Below are 17,452 nucleotides of genomic sequence, written 5' to 3'. Positions count from 1 at the left end.
AAGGTTAAGAGGGTTAGTCCTTCCTCCTCAAGGACTGAGGGAAGGTTCAAGAGCCCTGGCCCTGAGGATCCATCAGGACACCCCCCCCACCCCTGCCCCCGCTCCACCCCATCCAGAGTGCTCATCTTGATGAAGCCATTTCCTTCCACCCATCACCATAAGAGGGGACCAAGGAGTGACCAGGAGGGGGAGCCAGAGCCCACATAGGTGAATCTCCATTGAGTTTCACAGTGGAATACTCCAGATCTTAGGAAACGGCAGGCTTAGCTCAGGAGCTCAAGGCAGAACCAAAGACCCTTTGTATGCAGCCAGCTGCCTCCCAGGGAGACCTCCCAGATCCCTCCCCACCTCTCCACACACTGTGTCTAGCACTCCCAAACCATCGCAGGGCTCCTCCCTTGGGATTAAACTCACGTGGAAAGACTGCATGTTTCAGGCAAAGGCCCCTGGTTAAGGCTTCTTTGCCCTACAGGGTAATCCATGCTTTCTGCTGAGAGTGGTTCAATTTCACTCATCCCTCTGATGTTCTCAAACCTTAAAATTGTGCAGAAAGAACTCCATCTCCCTCCTCAGTCCCGCTCTGCAGCTAGAGTCTGTCCCAGTTATGTAGCTATTCCGACGTTCCTAACACCTGGCCAAAGAGGGAGCTGGGAGGATTCCCGTGGTGCAAGGCAGATTGCAGCCAAGAGCTTAAGGAGAGGCACAGAAACAGAAGGCTAGCAAAGCAAGACATCTCAGGCCTGTAGCTTAATACTGTGCTTGCCAGGTACACCATCCCTAAGCAGAGCACTGCGATTAAGCCAACAGAGGCCACACCCAGCCTCTACCCTGAAGTTGGGGTGAGGAGAATCTCAACTCAGTTGAGACATAAAAGGGCAACGATGAGCCTTTAGTTCCTACCTGGTCTAATGAAAATTATAGAGTTGGGAGAGACGTCTGAGTGAACTGCTTGGAGTGGCCCCGAGAGTCGTATTTTTAGAGGTGGGGTTGGATCTCTAATATTTCATGGAAAACAGAGACTCGTCAGTGTGATGCATACATGGAAGGAAGACCCTGTAGCAAGCAAGGGAGCTCATCTCCACTGCCTCTGGAGGCTTGGGCTGGAAACCTTTCTGGGACCGGAGTGCGCAGTGGCAGAGTAATTTGGGGCCTTCACAACCAGGAGCAGATTGTTGATTGATCATTGATCTATCACTAGGGACCAGAGATTAGCCTCAGGGATGATGGGAATGGCACACTGATATGAAAATGTGGCCAGAACGACCTCTGAGCCTCACCACTCGGGCAGCTTCGCTGAAATCTACCAGGGTCTCAAGACTCAAAATTGGGCTGAATGGATTCTATCAGAAACACTCAATCTGTAACTACTGGCTTTAAAAATTACAACAGGCTTGCAAATAGCCCATATATGAGCAAGAAGCCTGCCTTCTTTTATTTTGTCTTCAAGTTCTTTTTGGGGAGAGAGGGATCGGCAAATTTCTTGGAAAGCCATCTTATCGGGTCTAGATGTCTAACAGTCCCTGAACTCAGTGTATAAGGTACCGTTCTCTTTCAAGTGCCGTCATAATGAGCATGGGCTGCACTAAGCAGCAGCGACAAGTGTAGACTTGTAGTAGCTATTTGTCCAAGAGCCCCCAGTTACCTGTGCAATGACCTCAGGGTCCATGGGCCGGTGGTTATTGAAGCTTTTTGACCTGCCTGCTGTCACCGTCTTCCGGATCTGTGGACTGTCCAGCCGGTTCTTCAGGGATGAGTGACGGCTGATGGAGTTGAGACTCCCATGCCCACTGATGGAACACTTATCTGGCCCTTCCTTGGGGAGACTCTGGCTCAGGATGGGCTGGGAAGATGGGCGGCAGCTTGCCCCTACCCCCGGGGAGGCGGAATCAGTCAGGGAACTGCTCAGCCCATGGCCGTCGCTCCGAAATGTTTTCCGGATGCTCCCAGATTCTGGCCGCTTCCTTTGCCTTCAATGACAAACAGAAAGGGCGGTTTGATCAGGGAGCCCTGGCTCCGAGGAAGCTAGGATGAGTGAGAGAGGGGCAGATGTTGGTACCCAGGGACTTCTGGAAGGAGAGGACACAGAGCATGTCCTCTCCTGTGTCACCTTCCCTTGCTTTCTCCATGTCTTTGTCTCCCTGCCACCCCCGACCTGGGCAAAGGAGAAATAGATACTTACTTGGTGGTCGTGGGCTTTGAGTTCTCAAGATGTAAGGTGCTGTCAGGAAAAATGTCTGATTAAGCAAAAGTTTCTAATGGGAGACAGATTCATGAAAAGGTACCCTCCGTTACCTGCTCTGCACAGAAAGCAGGCCCCAGACCCCAGGTAGGAGAAAAAGTCTCACCATCACCAAGGAGGTAGGGAATTGCTGGTAAGAGGAGAGTTGACTTTTCCAAATTTTAGCATGTTTCTTAGTCCACTGACAAGACTAATTATTTGGGGCTTTGGCAAGAGGCTGTTGCTGCTTATTCTGCAGATATGGAACAGAATATTTTTCAAGAGGCTGCAATGCTGCAGAGTTTGGGTCACGTTTGTGCATTTTCTAGGGTGGAAATACATCTACGTGACCCTAAGTCACCCAGCACTGGGCTGAACCCTGGCTCTGAGTCGATCTGTTTCAGACCACTAAAGCTCTCAGATGAAATGGTCTGACAGAATCTTATTCATATGGGTGTTGCCCACTGCTGAATAATTTCATTATCTCTTGGAATCAGATACTATAGGACCTAATCTAAGAGGCAATGACACTTCTGGTTTGGGATGGCAGCTGGGCAGCTCTGAACTTGAATATACTAAGGGCCACTGAGGCTGAGGTGGGAGTTGAGGACGGAAGAAGGGAAGGGGTAGGACCTGAAGATAAGGAGCTGGTCCTCGGGGCAGGGCCACCGCGGAGGTCTTCCTCATCATACGCGCCCGGGGCCCGGTTCGGGATTTGGCACACAGCAGCCACTCCGTGAGGCTGCCTGCTCGGCAGCTTTAGCCTTGGGGGTCAGCCACTCTCCAGTGGATAAAGGATGTTTGCAGAGTCTTATAAGGTCCAGTTGAAATGACTTTTCCTCTTCTGCAAATTCTTCCCTGACCTCCCTCCCCCATGGGCAGGCAGACTTCACTCCCCCTTCTGCTCCTTCAGTGCATCTATGGAACCACTTTTTAGTGACTTGTCTCTGTGGCATTCACCTTGCCCGACTGTGAGCTCCGAGGCCAGGGATCACCTTATTCGTCCCTGAATAAGCGGCAGGCGTACCTGGCACAACAGGAGGCGCTCAGTGAAATGTGTGGAATTGAACTGAGAGGCCGCACCCTAATAACTCCTTGCTGATTTCCTTTTTCCCTCTTGTGAGGAGGGCTGACTTACAAGGCCCAAACTGCTAATGAGGCAGATTTATGGAGTGGCTGGTGTGGGCCAGGCCCCAGGGATATAGAGGGAGGAAGACAGTTCCTGGTTTCAAGGAGCTCAGCCTGGTGGGAGATCCAAGCGCAGCTTGTGTCCTGAGATTGCCTCGGGAATACGGAATAAGGGCACCTAACTCAGCCCTGAGGAATTCAGGGGTGTCAGAAAGCCTTCCCTAAAAAGAAATTTTTGGACTGAGTCTCGAAGGGAGAAGAGTCGACCAGGTGAGAAGACAGCAGATGTGAAGGTCCAGGGGTGGAAGAGAACCCAGGGTACTCAGGAGAGAGAAGGAGCTCGGGAGGAGAGCTGTGTGGGGCAGGAGGCGTGGCTCGAAGGCCGATCAGTCCTAAGGGCAAGACATCCCAGGGGGCGGCTGCTCCCCCACGGACCAGCTGGCGTCTGGGCAGACCACATCCTCCAAGACCCCATCTTGATACCACCAGCCAAGGAGTTCACGGGAACCGCCTTGACTTTCTACCAGATGTTCATCTTTTGAGTATTCAAGGTATTACTCTCTACAATTCCTTTGTACAAATGGCAACAAATACATGATGGCTTAAAAATCTGTACCCGACTAATTAGCTAACTCTCTCTCCACCAACCTCGCCTTGGTTTCTGGGTTAATTACAGGCTTACAACCTTATGATTATAGGCTTACAATTAACGTAGACTTGTAAATAATGAAGAAAATGTCGTTAGCCCACAGTTAACTTTTTACTAGCTGGCCCCCCCAACAGGGCACACTATGCTGGAGGGAAATAAATTAAATCCTCGATCTTTCTTACCGGTCTGACTGAAATTGTGACTACACTGACCAAGTGCGCTGAATCAGCTACTTTACTAAGTAGAGGGTGAAAGAGATGGAAAAGAACCATGTGCCCCAAACACTCCCCCTGCTACCGTCTGGTTGGAAAAAAGCCAAGAGATCTGGGCGACCTGGTGCAGTTTAAAAACAACAAGCATCTTTTATTCTCCTTCCAGTTTCAGTGTCCAGAGGCTACGGTTAACAGGTTTTCAATGTGCAAATCATTTCATTCCTCCAAAGCCAGAGGGGAATAAAAACTGTACATCATCTCCAATCCATATTCATCGGGAGCGCCCTGGGGCTTGTCATCCTGCTGGCACTGGGCCAAGGTTCAGGGCCTGGCGGAAAGAGGTCTGTAGGCTTTGGGGCTTGGTGTCTGGCCCCTTGAGATGAGATTAGTTCTCCAATAACCTGAATGTCTCTAGGGGAGGCAGCAGCACACAGGCGTGGAATCCCTCTAGACGGCCAGATCGGGTGTGGGTGGAGTTAAAACCCCAGGATGTTGCTAACAGCCACTGTGAAAGCTGGGGGGCACAGTTACGAGCCTGCTGGACAGAAGTGGGAATCTGCAAAGGGACTAACAGGGAAGGATAATACACAGGGCCAAAGCAATAGGGGGAAAAAATGGCAAATTATTTCTACTGGTGTGAAAGGGCAAGAGAAAAGGGAGCTGGGGGGTTAGACAGTGAAGAAAGAGCTCAGGACAAAGCTTTCCTTGTGGGGGTTGGTGGGGGTAGTGGTCGCCTTTCCTCCAGGGGAGCGAATGCAGGATGAGGGAGAAACAGACATGTGATATCTAAATAAACCATCTAGGGTGACATGAACCTGGTAGAAGATGCACAGACTTTGGATCTTTGGACAGACAAGGGCCAAGGAAGACATCAAAGATTATTATTTGAGTCAGAATTGGAAAAGAGAAGGCACCTCTGAGAAACAGTACAAAACCAAGTTACGTGAAGTGACTACAGCTTTGGCCAAATTTTCAGCAGTCAGATGGCCAGGAAGTCTGAGCGGACAGACGCTGCAGGGACAGAGGGGCACACCCGTCCTTAGCGTGACGGCCGCTAGCCGGAGACCTGGGCCTGCTGACGAGGCCTGTGGATGCTTCCTTGGCCCTGTCCACCTTGGAGCAGCCACGAGCACATGCAAGCTGTCGGGCCGGGAAGTGGGGGGATGCAGCACAGGGATGGAGAGGGCGGTTAGGCCAGAGGGTGAGGCGGGGTGTCGCAAGTCATTCAGGGGAGCAGAAAATGAAAAGCAGAGCTTACTTGTTGATGTTTGCAAGATAAATATCGGCTACATGACCCCCACTGGGACAGCTGGCCCCCGCTCTGGCTGTCACCTTTTCTTCAGGTGGCTCAGAAATGACCTCAATCTCAGACTTGGGGCTGGACCTCTCCACGACACCGTCCTCGCTGGGGGAGAAGGGGCAGGCAGGCAGGGAGGAGGGGAAAACAACAACAACACAAAAAGCAGTGTTAAATCGGCAAGATGGCCCCCCCGACACACACGCGACCCCACAATGGTTCTGAGGCAGCAGCGACACCTGGCTGGGCTCTGGGAGCGGAGGCAAGGAAAGCTACGGGCCTTTGGAGGGTCATTTAAATAAAGATAAATAATCCTGCTGAGTTCTGCGGGGTCCTCAGATCCTCCGAAAGCTGGGCTAGGGGACTCCTGGATTCGAGGTGTCTGCCTTCTACCCCTCGCTGCTTTCCCGGGGCAGCTGTGCCGGGGCCACCTCCTGCAGGAGGTCCAGGTGGCCGTTTATGTGCTCAGGTCCCGAGCACAGCTGGGCAAGGGCAGTCAGCTCTGCCATGGCTCTGGAGATGCCGGCGTTGAGGCAGGACACTGCCACACTCTGTCGTAGCGCATCTAGCCCTGCTTAGAGCGTCCAAGCCGGTCCCAGGTCTCTCCACGGCTCTCCCGGCCCCTCTGGCTACTGATGACAAAGAAAGCCCCTTCTCCCCCACAATTCATCTTCTCTCGGTCCTGGAGTGAAGTCATAATGCTAAATTTGGGAGGGTCCACGCACAGATGGCCACCAGGTATGCGATGTTATCAACAGAGGGAGGATTTCCCCGCAGAACGAGCTGGGGAGAGGCTGAGAGGGTGCAGACTCATTCAGGATATCAACCTTTAAAAAATAATATTAAGGGAAGGACTAAAAACACTGACAGCATCGTATCCAAGGGGAGGGAGTCGGGATCAGAGGCAGGGCAATGGGGCAGGGAGGCAGATTTGAGGGGCCACGGGGAAAAGCCTTCTTGATGCAAAGACATTGCTTCAAAGAGCAGGAACCAACCTACAGCCCGTGTGATGAAGTCTCTCTGGAACCAGTCCATGTTCCCTTTGTTCCCCGACATCCTTTCCCCTCCTCTCCCCTGTCTTTCTCCAAGTCAACCTCACCTGGGTTAAATGAACTGGGTTATTTCCACAAGGCTGCTTAAGCTAGATTTCTACTAGAAAATGAACTCAACATTTTCATTTGCAAGTGGAAAAGCGCCATCAGGTTGTTTAAAAAAAAAGACAGAGAAATCAAAATGTTTTCCCAACCTGATCTTTCCAGAAAGGAAATGTAAGTGGTCAAATAATAACCCCTCATTATCACTCATCAGGTATAAATGTGGATGAGTGCTGGCTGGCAAGTTTCTAGAATGACTGGGGGTGGGGGAGGGTGGTGGAGATGTGATTGGCGGGGGAGTAGAGAGTGGAGAGATGAAAAAACAATTCTCCACTCAGTCTCTGAGTCTGGGGGCCCTTCAAAGGAACCACGACACTTCAGGACTGTGTCGGCGCCCCCTAGGGGTTGGTCTCCCTCATCCTCCTGGGCTCCAGAAATAAAGTCTCACTCCCACAGTGCGGCCAGGGACCCCTAAAGGTGCAGGGGGCCTAACGTACGTGTCTTGGACCACGATGTACTGATGGGGGATGAGTCCGTCGATGCCATTGTGCCGGCCTTCCCACCAGTCGTCGGAAGCCCGCTGGTAGAGCAGCAGGGATGCCCCCTTCTTGAAGGACAGCTCTCGGGCTGTCCGGCCCACGTAGTCAAACTTGGCAATGGCCTCGATGGGCTCACACTCTGAGAGGGGTGGAAAAGAAGGAAACACATGCTGTTGGGACTCACAGACTCAGGAAACTGGGTAGAAGAGCCCAGTTAGCTGAACTTACAGTGGTGGGAAGATAACCTAGTGTGAAAATAAGTCACAGATGATCTATAAAGCAGGTATTCCCATGCAGACTGTGCAAACCCCTGAAAGCACTTGTATGCTCTTCCTTGCCTTTGCTTATGCTGTTCCCTCCACCTGAATCTCTCTCTGTCACCTGCCTGATGAAACACATTGAATCACAACTCAAACATCACCTGCTTCCTCTAGTAACTTCCTTGGTGTTCCCATAGCTCTTTATGCCATACTGTACTTGTAAGCATTACTTCCTTTCTGACTGTAAAATAACTCCATTAATTTAGAACACTTAACATATTGTACTTTGAATAACTTATTTACATTATCCACTCTCCCTACTAGAACATGAGCTTTTAGTTGCTATAAAGAGAAAATAACTTGCCCAATCAACTTTCCAAGGAGCAAAATATGGAAATATATGTTGTGGTCAATACATGGAAAAATGCACATGTAAGTGATTTGAAAAATTAAAAGGGGTGTGCAAAGGCAATGTATTTTTACTTTTGTGTATGCTTCTGTTTCCTCATCTATAAAATGAGGATAATAATAGTGCCTTTTTCAGGAAGTTGGTATGAGGAGTCAACAAATAACAATTTGTAAAAGTGCTCAGAACTGTGTGGGCCCACAGTAAGTGCTACATACGTGTCAGCTACTGTTATTACTGTCATCGTTGTCATTATCTGTTCTGGGCTGCAGGTAGAGGTCAGAGAGCAAAAAGAAGGCTCCCACAAATCAGGAACCCAGGGTTAAAATCAGATATTCTGAGTAGTGGAGAGAAAGGCTACTTACAAACAAGACTATGCCTAGACAGCCAGGGCAGGTGGGTCTGCTCCTGAATGGGCAGGGCTGGGGACTTCACTACAGGGGGCCTGTCTAAATATCCCAATGTCAGTTCCATACAGCTGCGGGTTTGTCACTCGACCTCTCTGGCCTCAGTTTTCTTAACTATTAAATAGCAGCTATATCAATTTCACTAGGGATTAAGAGATAAGACATATACAGCCTCTAGCAGTGCTGGGCACACGCAGGCTCTAATCAAATACGAATTTCCCTGGTTCACCAAATCCCTTCCCATTGTGTGGTAAATTATCATATTGATCCATCTGACCTTAAGAGCCAAATCAGCAATCCTAATTTCTTTTTCTCCTTTAAACGCTGGCCTAGGATTGCAGAATTCATAGCAAGGCAGGGAGCAGGGAACACTGCAGCCTGTGCCATTTTGTTCTTGTGCCCAGAAAATTCTGAGGCCCCTTGTCAGCTGCTGAGACTTCCAGAGCCCAAGCGATCCAGAAATGGAGGTGTAGAACTGTTGGCAGGAGGGGGAATGTGCTGGCTGGACAGACCCTAATAAATCATGGGCACCGCCGAGGCCCACGGACGACAGCTGCGCATTCCAGCTCTCGACGCACACACGCCAGGCTGCGCAGCGCATGTCTGTGCTTTGGAAAGGGTCAATTTTTCCAGTCGGCAGGCGTGAGAGCATGTGGTTTCTGCATCCTGATTCCCATCCCCCTCTGGCTTGCTTCTGCCGGGTTCTTGGCACCCAGCTTCACTATTCCCTGGGCCCTCTGTTTTTCAAATGAGCTCTCCTTCCCTTTGGTCTCCAGCTACCTGGCAGGAGTCTGGGCCATGACAAGGGACTGACAGTATGCTGGTGAGACAGCCAGATGAGACAAAGAGCTGGGAGGTGGATGAGGCGCAGTGAGGTGGGGCGAGAAGGGTGAAGGATGAAGGGCTAAGGTCTAGCTCTTCACCTCTGGTTTAATACAGAGACCACTCTATTTGAGAAGGTGGGCTGTCTCTCCAAGAAAGGGAAGGAATGAAGCTGGGAGGCAGGAGAGCTCCCTGCTCGTCTTGAGGGGACTGCTGGACAGGAAGGGTCATCAGGAGCACAGGATATATAATCTCTCCTTTCTGCTTCACCACCCCACAGTCCCACGGACTCCAAGTGGGGCCTCGTACCGTCATCACTTGTGTGGTGCTCTGTGGCCACATCCTGGGTTGAGTCTTCAGCCGAGGTAGTCTCTCCGTGAGGGCTGTCACTGCAACAGAACCAAGAGTAACTGGGACCTCAGCATTTGCTTACAAAATTCTTGTCTTCTCTTTCACACAGCTTCCTTGGACATGGGATCTATCCTAGACTCTCTAGATCCTGATCACATACTCCAGACAGATGCTTATAATGAAATGTAAGGCTCTCGGGATTCTCTAGGCTAGCTCCCGCTACAAAAACTACTCGAGACTACATGGGACTTACAACATCTTGAGACAAGAGGAACCCCATTTGAACTTACAAATCTTTTCGAAAATACGGAACAACTTAGCTCCTCAAGGGCTATTTCTCTAGGTGAATTAGTTCCTGGAGGGAGCATGGTGGAAGGGAAACACTGGGCTTTAGCATCGGATACAACTGGATTCAAATACCAGCTCTGACACCTGGTAGCTGTGCGACCCTGGGCAATTACTTAATCTCTTTCAGCCTCAGATACCTAATCTACGAATCGAGGATAATGGTCTATATATCTCACAGAGCTGTGTTAGGATTCAATGAAATAAGAGGGAGTGATGAATAAGCAGTGCTTTCTTTCCTTCTTTCTCATCTTGCTTGATGGCTCTGGCTGCTTTGTGGTTTAGTACTGGTGAGAAAGTAGGAGGTGAGTCATAGAAATGAGTGGGAAACACAAGCAGGGGAAGAAAGTCTGCTGTGGGCTGGACGCTGCAAGAGGGCAGCAGATGAGAGCTGGGTCAAGTTCTTGACAGAATTCATGGAGCCTCAAATTACCCAGGGTGGAGAATTGAGAATGAGCAGGGAAGTTATTAGGAAAAGTCATTTCTACTCCTGATCTCTTGGACTTCAGAGCGCATGGGGAGGGGCACCAGGAAGTTCTGACTTCCTGAAAAGTAGAGAAAAACCCTGTTCATTTCTAAAGTTTCTTCCTCTGGTGGTAGGTAGTAACAAGTGAGACTTTCCAGGCAGTTCTATGGAAGCACCATCACCCCTCAACCCCACATCCTGGCTTCAGTTTCTACCTTTGAGCATACAGCCTCTCCCTCCTCAGCGGATGGGTCCTTCGCTCCTAGAAAGTTCCTCAAAGACCAGGGGACTAATTTAGAACTCACCCCATGTGAAGCAAGGCAGTTCCAAGGAGGCTCTCCAGACCCCAGAGAACATTATGGGAGAACATCAACAGGGATTCCTCTTTATCAGAAAATGTGGGCACACTTTCTCACTGTTTTCTGGGCCTCAAAACCCTCTGAATGAGTTTGGTGACATTCTGGAAACTTGGGACCCCAGGGGTGTGCAGGGCAAAGGCTCACTTTTCCCCAGACCTCTGAGTTCATTTCTTTGGCCGTCCACTAAGGCGGCAGCTCCCAAATTTCACGGAGCCCTGGACTGCTTGTTAAAAAGAGACTGCCTCACCCACTCCCAGAGTTTCTGATTCACTAGGTCTGGGTGGAGTCGGGGCACTTGCATTCCTAATCAGCCTGTGTAAGGCAGGTGCCGTTGGTCCAGGGACCCCACTTTGAAAACCACTGCTCTAAGGTAAAGACAAGCTGATGCTTTATAAGGTCCCTTCTAGCCCTGAAATGCTATGCTTCTCTCATTCCACACGCACACCTGAGCCTACCTAACACCTGTGGTCTCAGAAGCAGCCCAGCATGCTACACCACAGGCAGTCCTGGAAAACTGGGTTCCGGTTTCAGGGCTGGCAAGCGTGGTGCAGTGGGGCTGCGGGGAGGCCAAGCGGCCTTGGTGCTCCCTCTTCCTGGCTGTTCTGGTCTCCTGGCCCATCTCCAGTATACTTGGGCTCTGACCCCCCCTTTGCCACCCCTCCCTCCCCTCCTTCATCCATCTTAGCTCACTTTGCTGGCACTTCTCTCTCTTCTGATGGACAGGCTGGGAGCCTTCTGAGTGGCTATGAACCCAGCAGTCAGATGGTCCCTCCTACCCAAGGTCATTTACTCTTGATCCTGGGGTGCTTCTGGCCTCCCAGCCAGTCTGTGGTAGTAACAGGCCCTGACTAATCTTGTGGTTTTCCCAGAGGCTGCTAATAAATGGCAGATGCACAACCAATGGGGCTGGGGGGTGGTGGTGTTGTGCTGGGAGAAGACCTTGGACAGAACTGAGAGGTAGGTGCCCTCCCATCTGTGCCCGGTGAGCCCTACCAGGGCCCTGCTGAACCGGGCCGTGAGGTGGGGCTCTGTGTCCTGGAATGGGCCCAGAGCCTGCAGCGGTTTGATATGTGAGAAGGCAGGTGAAGCAGGAATCGGGAACACTATTCCACAGCTTTTCAACACTCATGCAAGGGAAACCAACTCTCCAAGTCACATGCACAAGGACAGCTCCCTGGAGCCCACCAGCCAGTAGGCTGGGACTCGAACAACATCCCTAGTCCCCACCAGCCATCTGTCAGTGACCGGAAGCTTTCTCTCCGAGCTGGTGAGCCTAGATTTCTCCAGCTCAGCCTCAGATGCCGGGATCTACAGGACAGCAGAGAAGACCGAACTCAGCGATGTCAGTGGTACTTTTATGTTCACAGACACATGAATAGCATTTTCCTCACTCCTTGGGCTGGAGGCTCCTTCTGTGGGGATCAGGGAGAAGCATGGACTGACTGGCCTCTCATTAAGTAAGCAACCTCCCCTGTCCTCCCCTACCTCAGTCCATAGCAATGGGGCTGGCTGAATTGCTTCCAGATGTTGAATTCAGATGGAATCCGATTTGGGCTGGCTTATGCTTTCAGCCTAGGCTGAAACACTGTTTAGGGGAAGAAGGGAAAGGGAGGAGGAGGAAGAGGTAAGGGATGTTAGGGAGTAAAAGAGAGAGGCAGTTGTCTTTGCGTTTACTGGGAAAATGACCCTGTAAGTGGCACGATGGGGGCAGTGTGGGGCAGTGGGTGGTACCCTGCACTGACAGTCAAGGGGTCAGGGCTGGGATCCTCACCACTGGGGTGGCCTCAAAGATCGTCCCTGGCCTCTCTAGATTGCAATGACTTAATCTATAAAATGGAAATCTGTTATTTGTCTAACGGAAGGGTCTAGTAAAGATGTGCCCTAGGGATTCCTTTTATATCTCTGTTTCCAGGTGAAGTCATGACGAACCTGCTTTAGTGGGGCACTGGGCCTAACCTGCCGAAAATGGACCTTACCCCACTTTCTCATCACAAATGTCTGAGATCATTACTAAATTATCATTGTATAAACTCACAGTCAGGAAATTACGCTTTATAACTGAAATCTTCCCAATAAGACAGAAATTCCCTGGGACGCAGGACTGTTCTTCTCACAATAGCCAGCTCCGAGCAGGAGCCAGAGAGACACCGCTGCCTGATGAACGGCAGTTCTGCGTACAATCTGATCAAATTTCCTTTCCCGGAGATCATTAACGTTCCTGTTATTGCTGTTGTTATCTTTCAGAATGTTCTCTCATCACTCAGAACTCATAAAAAAGGAGGCAGCCTGAAGTGGCACTGAGTAGTTTGGGTCGAGGTGGGGCCCTGCCTACAGCAACCCCCGATCCTGGCAGCTTGAAGTGCCTCGGAGTGGGAGGTGGGGAGGATCTGGGTGTTTCCCTCGGTCTCGCTTGGCCATCTGGCCCCCACGCCAGTGCGTGTTGGTGACATTTCCCCTCCTCCGACCCTGAGCCCCCTACCAGTAATCCTCCGTGCTCCCTCCTCTGCTGTAGATGGGGCCCTCCAGCTCCCTAGGGTTTGGGAAGATGTTCTCGTGCTGGATGATGATGGTTTTGATCAGCTCATTCACGTGGGCTTGGCAGGACACCTGGTCATGGCCCTCAGGCACTGACATCAGCGAGGGCCCGAAGCAGATGGCGAGGTTGTAGGGGTCCATCATGTTCTCTTCACTGAACTGTGATAAACTGGAGGAGAAGGAAAAGGGGGCAAGCTGAAAAGCACTCGCATGAATGCCCAGAAAACACAGTCACAGGAGGCGCTGCCAGGAGCAAGAACAGAAGCAGCACAGACGGCCCCCTGCTTTTCTGGGCGTCAGAGCCCTTCTAGAAAGCCGGTAGGGGGAGAAGAGAATGACCACCAGGACACTATTCAGGAGCCAAGGGAGGGCCAAGTGGAGGTCCCTCCTTGCAGATCTCGCCCCTCCTCTTTCTCTAGCTCCCTGTTCAAATCCTACTTACCCCCCAATCCCCACCCCAACCCTAGACCATATCCACCAAATCCACCCTGCCTTGCGGACACACCACTCTGCAGAGCTGGATACGCTCCCACAGACCAACCCACTAAGCCGACAGAACAGACGGAGCCCCTCGGGCTGCCCTGGTAATGACACGGTCAGAAGACGCAGGCATTGTGCGCTGTGTACCTTCTTGAATGGCAAAGTAATCAAATTATTAGGGATATTCCATTCTAAGCTCTAGACTTATTTAAAAAAATAGCCAACCGATTAGCTTTTGTATTCCATCAAGCCCGTGAATTTCTTCCTGGAGTAGCTAATGCAATTGTTTTCCATTTTCATAATATCCTCCTCCACTATTACATTCAGGATTTATTCAGGAAAAGGTCAGCATGTAGCTCAGCTCCTGCTCAGGCTTCCCCTGGACGCAGTCTGACTTCATTATTGGGTATTTTATTCCAGGAACTCCCCCTTTCCAGCCAGCAGCTGCTCCAGCCATACCTCCAACCCTGGCCAAGGACCCAAGCCCTTCAGTGGTGAGTGCCCACTGGTCTGTCTGTCCAGGCACTGAAGGCTGGGCTAGCTCTGGATGTACCCCACCCCTAGGAGTCTGCAGAAACGTGAGCTCTGCTACGGGGTTCTGCCTCCCTTGTGGGCATCTGGATTCTGACAGATCTTGAGAGGATACCAAAGCCGTGGTGCTGAGCCAGAGGCCTGGGACTCAGCTGTCTTCATCTGAGTAGCTGTTCTTCAGAACTGAGCAGAGTTGACTTCTAGTGTATCCAGCATACAGACTCAAATGACCAAGCTGGTCTCTATCTCAATGATTCTCTCTTTCACTGAAGATTCAGATACGTCCCCGGTCCCCCCACAGAATCACTGCAGAACATGTGAAGTGGGACAATGAAGTGGGACAGTGACAAACAACTGTCATGGCTGAGGACCACTGATCTGTAGGACCCGGTCAGATGCAGGGAGGCCTGAGATGGGTGCGTTGATGGATCTCAGTGGTCGGACTGCTTCATAGGAGGTTTTAAAGATTTAATTTTATAATCCTTCTCTGGCTCCTGAGTTAAAAGAGAGCAGAGATTCAGAAAAGGCTGGTAGATGTTTCCAAGTCTACTTCTTGGTCAAATAAAAACTGGAGAGAGACAGGAGAGATAATTAGCATGGGAACCTTAGCAGGGACAACGGAGGCATGAGGTGCCACAGGGCTAAAATTGTAGCCCATCCCAGGCTGGCTGGTTCCTCGAGTCATGGAGGGACAAGCAGGAGGAAGCCCGTTTCTTTAGTGTGATCTGACAACGTTTTGGTAACATGCAAGGAAAGCAGTAGTTTCTGGGGAGCCTGGTGGTCAAAGGGAGATAAACTCTAGGCCTGAGGGTCCCAGTCTAAGCTCACTGAGAGAAGAGGAATCTTGCCCGGCCTTCTAAGGCAAGGACTGCTCAACTCCTAGGTGGCTACAATGACCAGGGCCAGAGAGGACCTGTGTTTGTGCACTGGGGTCCACTTCTCATGGGTCCAGGTCCATTTCTTATTCCCATTAAAATACAGACCAAGATCCTTCTTTCTCTTCCAATCTACTGGAACACCTAAGTTCTGGGGGTAAAGCCATGGTGCTTAACTACTTGAGGGACACAGGCTCCTTCAAATAATTTGACAAAAACTAAGGATTCTCTCCCCAGGGAAATTCATATATGAGCACATAACAAATGCACACAATTCTGTATATAATATAATGGTGCTAATAATCCTTGAAGACTCTGATGGCTGTACCTAGTATAAGACCTCAAATACTGGATTTTTATTTTTGAAGAAATATCTAAAATGGATAATACTGGTAACAGCTCCCTCTTTAAAAAAAATATTTTTTTGGTATCGACTTCTACACATGCCATCTCCTCTAAGAACTGTACTATATTTCTTTAGGTTCTGTCCATAACACGAGTGAACTTTCCTAATTGATTTGAACTCATCCTCTTTTGAGCACCTTAAAAAGATCCAGTGTAGTGGGTTTTGGGGGGAATGAGAAAATCAGGATTGGCGTGGGAAAACTGTTTTTCATCATGCATTTTTCTGGACTTTTTACTTTTAAATGATGCACATTTGTTGGTTCTGAAGAACCTAGGAGCAGGACAGGAATAAAGACGCAGACGTAGAGAATGGACTTGAGGACACGGGGAGTGGGAAGGGGAAGCTGGGACAAACTGAGAGAGTTGTATTGACATATATACACTCCCAGATGTAAAATAGAGAGCTAGTGGGAAGCAGCAGCGTAGCACAGGGAGATCAGCTCGGTGCTTTGTGACCACCTATAGGGGTGGGATAGGGAGGGTGGGAGGGAAACGCAAGAGGGAGGGGATATGGGGATATATGTATACATATAGCTGATTCACCTTGTTATACAGCAGAAACTAACACAACATTGTAAAGCAATTATACTCCAATAAAGGTGTTTAAAAAACACGATGCACATTTGTATCTCTGATTACATTTAAAAAGAAAAACAAAACATCCCAAGAATTTTAGAGTCAAGCAGACCTGGTTTTGAGTCCCAGCTCCATTGCTTACCATCGTTTTGTACTAGTTCCCTAGTTTCTTCATAAAATGGGGGCAATTATGTGCCCCCTTGATGGGCTGTTGTGAAGACTAAACGAGGTAATATGTGCAAAGCACTTAGCACTGTGCCTGGCACATAGGTGATGTTTAAGAAATATTTTCTGTCATTTTAATGTCCTGTCTGCTTCTTGACATAGGACCTTTTTTTTTTTTTTGCGGTACGCGGGCCTCTCACTGCTGTGGCCTCTCCCGTTGCGGAGCACAGGCTCCGGACGCGCAGGCTCAGCGGCCATGGCTCACGGGTCCAGCCGCTCCGCGGCATGTGGGATCTTCCCAGACAGTGTTCCCTGCATCGGCAGGCAGACTCTCAACCACTGCGCCACCAGGGAAGCCCGGCACAGGACCTTTGATTCCAGCCAGGGAAAAGCAGGGCCGCTGACATTTGGCAGTAATTGACTTACAGGTGTCCACCGTCTTCTTCTCCTGACAGGCATAATCTAACAAGCTGAGGGCTCTGCATCCCCAAATCAAAACCTTAAATCCTCAGGGAGAGCACGAAGCTTTGAACACACTGTTTTAAACATATGACACTTCCATTAAAAACCTTCAACTTCATGGCCTCCAGGGGTTTGATTTGGCAACACCCAACAGACCATGGGTAAGATATTATGCATCAGGGTTGATTTCAGGTTTGAAAGGGATGAAGAGGAATTGTATTATTCACCATGGCTCCAGGCAAAACGTGGGGTTGAGAATCTGTAAATCCATGGTTTAACAGACTTTCCCAAAAGTCTCCTTAAGAGATAAGAAGTAGAAGGTAATTGTGGCTGACTCTTCCTGATGGCCCTTCAAAGGCACTCCCTCACTCCCCTTGCCCCCTCTCCCCAACTTCCATGGTCCCATATCTATTAACTGACTTGCCTTCCTCCCTCTCACCTCCTCAAGAATAGCACTCCAGCAATTACCTTGCTCTCTCCTCCATCATCATTTCTTCTCTATGGGGTCACCCCCACTAGCATGCCAATGTGCAGCAATACCACCCATCTTGAAAACAATATTCTCTCTTAAGTCCGTATCCATGCTGAATTACTGTCCCATTCTCTTCTCTTTATAATAAAATTCTTTGAGAGTTGTCTCTGATTCTCTGGTTCTTCTTTACCAGTTCTGTTATGGACTGAATTGTGTCCTCCCTGCCCCCCAATTCATATGTTGAAGCCCTAACTTGACTGTAATGACTGTATTTGGAGACAGGCCCTTTAAGGAGGTAATTAAGGTTAAATGAGGTCATATGGGTGGGGCCCAAACCCTACAGGACTGGTGTCCTTATAAGGAGAGGAAAAGAGAGCAGAGCTCTGTCTCCCAGTGTG

The 17,452-nt window shown here is 49.9% G+C and overlaps 1 protein-coding gene across 9 annotated transcripts in view; it reads right to left on the bottom strand.

The window, feature by feature from the left end:
* The window catches only part of SRGAP2 (SLIT-ROBO Rho GTPase activating protein 2), a 237,761-nt gene that overhangs the window by 4,056 nt on the left and 216,253 nt on the right, over positions 1 to 17,452 (bottom strand). For 4 of the 9 annotated variants that reach the window (XM_033852663.2, XM_033852657.2, XM_033852658.2 and 1 more), the window contains 6 exons: positions 13,033 to 13,257; positions 9,342 to 9,421; positions 7,096 to 7,276; positions 5,466 to 5,612; positions 2,180 to 2,218; positions 1,643 to 1,967 (listed from right to left, as the gene is read on the bottom strand). In XM_033852663.2, coding sequence (XP_033708554.1) covers positions 1,643 to 1,967; positions 2,180 to 2,218; positions 5,466 to 5,612; positions 7,096 to 7,276; positions 9,342 to 9,421; positions 13,033 to 13,257 — 997 coding nt within the window. The other 5 variants (XM_033852660.2, XM_033852662.2, XM_033852665.2 and 2 more) reach the window with 4 other exon arrangements.

Source organism: Tursiops truncatus, chromosome 1 (genome assembly GCF_011762595.2).
Source record: "Tursiops truncatus isolate mTurTru1 chromosome 1, mTurTru1.mat.Y, whole genome shotgun sequence".
Classification (NCBI taxonomy): Eukaryota; Metazoa; Chordata; class Mammalia; order Artiodactyla; family Delphinidae; genus Tursiops; species Tursiops truncatus.
This window is presented reverse-complemented; position numbering and strand designations above follow the sequence as displayed.